Source organism: Nelumbo lutea, chromosome 8 (genome assembly GCF_056320005.1).
Source record: "Nelumbo lutea isolate HS-2025 chromosome 8, American lotus-T2T, whole genome shotgun sequence".
NCBI classification, from domain to species: Eukaryota; Viridiplantae; Streptophyta; class Magnoliopsida; order Proteales; family Nelumbonaceae; genus Nelumbo; species Nelumbo lutea.
The window spans coordinates 35,112,288-35,118,086 of NC_142691.1; the positions used below are offsets into that span (position 1 = coordinate 35,112,288).

At 37.6% G+C, this 5,799-nt stretch overlaps 1 protein-coding gene across 1 annotated transcript; it reads left to right on the plus strand.

Annotated features, from left to right (window-relative positions):
- The first annotated feature begins 2,839 nt into the window (after positions 1–2,839).
- On the plus strand, positions 2,840–3,694 carry LOC148843795 (uncharacterized). Its single transcript, XM_088959453.1, has one exon. It carries the CDS (start codon positions 2,840–2,842, stop codon positions 3,692–3,694), a length of 855 nt encoding a protein of 284 aa, XP_088815579.1.
- Positions 3,695–5,799: the final 2,105 nt, after the last annotated feature.

The window sequence follows — 5,799 nt, forward strand, 5'->3', positions numbered from 1 at the left end:
TGGTATTCTTCTAAACCCCCTGTTCTTTCATTCTCTTCAAATATTGTACAAATGGTTGTATTCTTTTACAGACATGTAAAATATTCTAGTGATAGCTAATCAGCTACATGGTTAACCTGGCCAAAATAAATCTCATCGTTTAATGCAACAATGCCTTATGTTGTTGCACTTTCAGAGCAGGGCCTAGACATTTTCTGGGGCATTGTATCCCATAAAAATTGCTTTGACTTGCTCAAAGAACAGAACTTGGACAACCACACAGAGTGGAAGACACTCATTTTGTGCTGCTCGCATGGATGCTTGCTTCCATTGTCAGCTTCTTGACATCCATTAACCCAGAAATTCTCCTTTTCTCAACTTTCATCAAGTTGGGATGCTCCTGAAACAAAATAACATCACAGTCCAGAATAATTGTGTAAGTGAGTTAGCCTCTTTTTACTCTGGAGAAGTTAGTTTTAGTTTCAGTTAGTCTTGACAAAATTTTAAGTAGATGAAAATCATTTCCAAAACTATCAGAAACTCTAAAGTGAGCATCATCATCTTAATTGATGGATTAAGAACAAACTATAGACTATCAAGAAGGAAGAGTTTTGACCATAACCATTTGATAGGGTAGAGAAATTTGGTTGGTCAACAATACAGGATTCAGACCAGCAACAAAAATTCAGACCATCTTGTTCTGTGATGAAGAAAATAGAACAAGATTCTATTGAATGTCCTTGTTGTTCATAATGGTAGATTCAGGAAAAATTTTAGTGCTAAACATTTTCCAATGAAGATTTTCTAGGTAACAAGTTTCTGAGTTTTATTTAAAGCAACCTTATAATGTCTGAACTCTGAAGATGATTCCAGATAGCAAGTTGATCAAAACTTTGAGGATCCATGCCAGGTCTGGTCCAGCTAGGTTGACTACATAGCCAAGGCCATTGAGCTTGATTGAGGTCGTTTGCACAGCCATATGACCCTACTTGTAAATACAAGTGCAACATTGATTGTCTTAAAATAAGAGCTTGTAAATACCAAAAAATAAATAAATAAATAACCAAGAGCTTGTTGCTAAATATAGATATTCTCTAGGAGAATCGATCAACAAATGGCAAGCTCAAAGTACATAAGCATAGCATAGGCTTAATCAGGAATCCTTGATACTACAAACAGCAATATAACAAGCTGGTAGCAAAATTCCATGGTATTAGTATCTTCAGTATACAAGAGAAGATTACTTTAATTAGTAGGAGACCCTTCACTCATCCTCAGAATCATTACTGCAGGGGAAATAATTCCTCCCATACATCCCACTACAAATTACAGAGGAAAAGCTTGAGAAGTATACTGTTGAAAATGGGTCAACATGCTAAAGGCAATGGGGCATTTAATACATAGATGGTTAAAGAACTTAACCTCCTACCCACACAAACAACATGACATATCTTGAATCTTCATGTTCGTTTTCACCAGCTATTCCTTGGTGAGGCACAGGTGCAGGGGGAATCAGCTATTCCTTGTTGAACCATAAGCATTGGTTTTTATACCAAGCTTTTCATATAAGCCTTCTCCCAACTATATAGCGTCTGACTACATGAATCCTGTTTTGCCATTCTCTTTTTCTGTTCAATTCTAATGCATGGGCATGCTCATGGGGTGGATCTTTGAATTTACCAACTCTTAAACTCTTTGAATTATGGATTGAATAGGTTCAGCTAGTGATAGATATTAGTAACTCTTAAACTATTTGAATGGGTGTAGTAGATACATTATAGAAGTGTGTATTCATCTTTAGATTCTAACACTTAAATTGTAAAAATAGTTCAGAAAATGGTATTACCATGCCATTGAAAGGAGATTTCACCATCATATAGCACCTTTGTAATGTAATCACATTGTTTGTCATAGGATTGCTTGCTGGGTAGAGGAGAGGATCCGGAGAGGGCATATGTGGAGTTTAAGGCAGCTCTTGAGTTTGCTTAGACTCTAAATTAATTTTCTGATATAGGTATGAATTTATCGAATGGAAATAGGCATGACTACTATTCCTTTTTGACTTTTCTTACTTATTGATATTAGGTATTTTTTTTTTTATTTTTTAACACTACAAAAAAAATGCTCTTTTGACTTTTTCTTGCTTGCTTAATAACAAAAGACATGTTATTTTGACTTCTTATGCATGTCTAACAAATTCATATGGTTTTTTTAGGATCCAATTATGTGGACCCAACATTGAAATAAAAAGATACTATTCATATTTTTTTTTAGGATCCAATTATGTGGACCCAACATTGAAATAAAAAGATACTATTCATATGGGTTTTTTAGGATCCAATTTTGTGGACCCAACATTGAAATAAAAAGATACTATTCATATGGTTTTTTTAGGATCCAATTTTGTGGACCCAACATTGAAATAAAAAGATACTATTCATATGGTTTTTTTAGGATCCAATTTTGTGGACCCAACATTGAAATAAAAAGATACTATTCATATGGTTTTTTTAGGATCCAATTTTGTGGACCCAACATTGAAATAAAAAGATACTATATAGTAACAAAGATCGTATATTTGCACTTATTTGTTGGTCTTGTTAGTTATGGTTAACAATTAGTCACTTTTCAGACTGGATCGGAGAACTTAGATATGGATAAGAGATACATTAATATGTATCTATAGTTTAGCTCATTATGTAATACTATATGTGTTGATATGCATATTTTTAATGTAGGAATAGTCATGAATACATTAATGGAGCTAGAAAGTGGGTTGAATGGGCTAAAACTGGTGATGGATGTCAAGGTGGATTGATTTTTTGTCCATGTACACGTTGTTGTAATCAATTTTGGCTTGATGGAGATGGAAGTACTTGGTCATATATTATGGAATGGATTTCGAGAGAGTTACACACACTGGGATTGTCATGGTGAAGGCCCATTGCATTCAATGTCTGCTCATGATGAGGATGCTAGTGTACAAGATGGCACGCAAGAAATGTTGTATGATGCATTTGGAATTGGAAATCAGAGTAATGATAACAATGAGGCAGAACCTGGAGATGCAGAGGGGCCTGATGTACAAACCTCCACCTATTACAAGCTAATGGAAGATGCTGAGCAAGAGTTACACCCTGGAAGCAAGTTCACAAAGTTGTACTTCATTGTGGAACTGTTAAACATAAAATGCTTGAATGGGTGGAGCAATAAGTCATTTGACATGTTGCTTAGCTTCTTGAAGAGGGTCCTTCGAGAAGGACCAATGCTACCAACAAATTTCTATGAAATGAAGAAGCTTGTTTCAAATCTAGGGTTCTATTACAATAAAATTGATGCATGTGAAAACAATTGTATGCTATTTTGGAAAGATGCTGCCAAGTTAGAGGCTTGTTCTGTTTGTAGTGCTTCAAGATGGAAAACAGCCGAGTGTAATTCAGATAATGAGGAACCAAATTATTCTAAAACAGGAAAAGTTCCTATTAAGGTTCTACACCATTTTCCATTAAATCCAAGGTTGCAAAGATTGTTCATGTCATTAAAGATGGCTGCTTTTATGGGATGGAATAAAGATGAGCGTGTAGATGATGATGTACTGCGTCATCTTGCGGATTCATCGGCATGGCAAAGCTTTGACTTAAGACATGAAGAATTTGCAAAGGAGCTTCGAAATGTTCGCCTTGGGTTAATCCCTTTAGGACTGTTATTTCTGTAGCTACAGTAATCCGAACCAGGAGAAGAGAAGAAGAAGAAGAAGAAGAAGAAGAAGATGAAGATGAAGAGAACAATCTAACCAGATAGGTTAAGCCCTATCAGTCGACCCTTAATATGGATTAGCCTCTAATTAGTGGTATAAAGACTAAACTGCCCCCACTTAAGTATGGGACAAGAAGTCTCTATTAAGACTATCACATAAGCACATAACTTAACAGAAATAAATTGACTAATCTACCTTATTTGGTTAGATCTAACACTCCCCCTCAAGCTGGAGAATATATGTCATATAATCCCAACTTGTTACATATATAGTTCACTCTCCCTAAGCTTAAGCCTTTTGTAAACAAATCTGCCCACTAATCACCTGAGCCCACATGTTCTGTGCTTATCTCTCTAGTAAGGACCTTCTCCCTCACAAAGTGGCAATCAATCTCTTGTTCTTTATTCTCTCATGAAAAACAGGGTTGGATGAGATGTGGAGTGCAGTTTGATTGTTACAGTACAATTTCATAGGTCTATCTATGGAGAACCCGATTTCTTGTAGGAGATTCCTCAGCCATACTAATTCACATGTAGTGTGTGCCATGGCTCTGTATTCGGCTTCAACACTACTCCTTGCCACACCCTTCTGCTTCTTACTCCTCCATGTCACAAGATTTCCTCCAAAAATGTGCAGTAACCTATAGTAGATCTTCTATCGGACACAGAGCCTTCCCAATCTGCATCTGTATACCCAATTACTTCAAGTTTTCCTCCTAGTTTGTACAATATCCCATGGCCTGGAGCTCCCTTCAGGTATATTACAATTCTAAGAACTGCATCCTAGAGAGGAATCCGAGGGTTCTGCATAAATTGGCTTACCACACTAACTGCAAATGAGATGTCTGGTCTCATGATAGTCAAATAGTTCAACTTCTCCACTAGCCGTCTATACCTTCCAGGATCATAAAATATTTCCCCTATGTCACTACTCAACTTAGCATTTGGTTCCATGGGAGTTTCAGCCGGTTTCGCACCTAACAGTCCTGTTTCATCCTGAAGGGATGAGAGATCCATCACATATGGATGGCTGAACCCTACAGGAAGGTAGGGAAAAATATCAAAAATTTTTCTCTCTCCCATCTAGGAATCGCATTCCCTGTTTTAGAAAATCTGCATTTTTAAGGATCAATCTTGAACCAAGAACCGAACCAGATCTGAAACCAAAAAGTAGGAGAGGGATGTACCTGATACGGAGTAGCAGTAACTCCCAACGAAGGTGTTCACACCCAAGGAAAACTCCAAAGACTACTCCCACTGAAGATGACACAGCGTAGGGTGGAGCAAAATCAGTAGGTTCTTCACAAGAACCGAATCCTTCAGCAAGATTTGATGGAAGGAGTGTGAGCATGACTTCAGATCAGTCTTTCTCTAAAGACTGATATCAAGAACACTTCTTGATCGCTCCTATAGTGGAGATCAAACTAGCAATGGCGGCAGCAAGAGGAGGGTGCAAGAGCAGAAGATGGCACAGTCTTACTGTAGCCGTCTTCTCTCTCTGTGATCTTAGATCTGATCTGATGAGATGATGTGTAGAATGGTTCGCCCCCTTCCTCCTTTTATAGCCTTAAAGAGAGCTCCTAATCTCATTAGGAATTTCCTAATCCAAATCTGTATTTGGATCAAGAGTTTTCTTTAAGAGATAAGGATAAGCCCTTATCTTATCTGCAAATTAGATCAGCCCTCCTAATCTTATTAGGAGTTTCCATATCCAAATCTGTATTTGGATCTAGACTATCTGAGTGGATAGGGAGGGATAACTCGCTATCCTATCTACTAATCCCAATCCCAGATCCGCCCTCTTCTTTAACTAATCCAATTAGACCAGTTCAAATTGGGCTTTAGGCCCATTAAGTCCATGTGCTCACTTACCTTCCAAACTGCTGCCCAGTTGGGTTTCCTTATATGGCATGGAACCCAAACATTGATCTACACATCAACCACACGGGTTCAGCTTAGCCTCTATTACAAGGCCTAATCGAATTCTTTGTTATGGGTAGTGAACCCCTGAGTCCATCACCATGGGCTCTTAATGGGCCCAATACTTACACTAAGTGGTCTCGG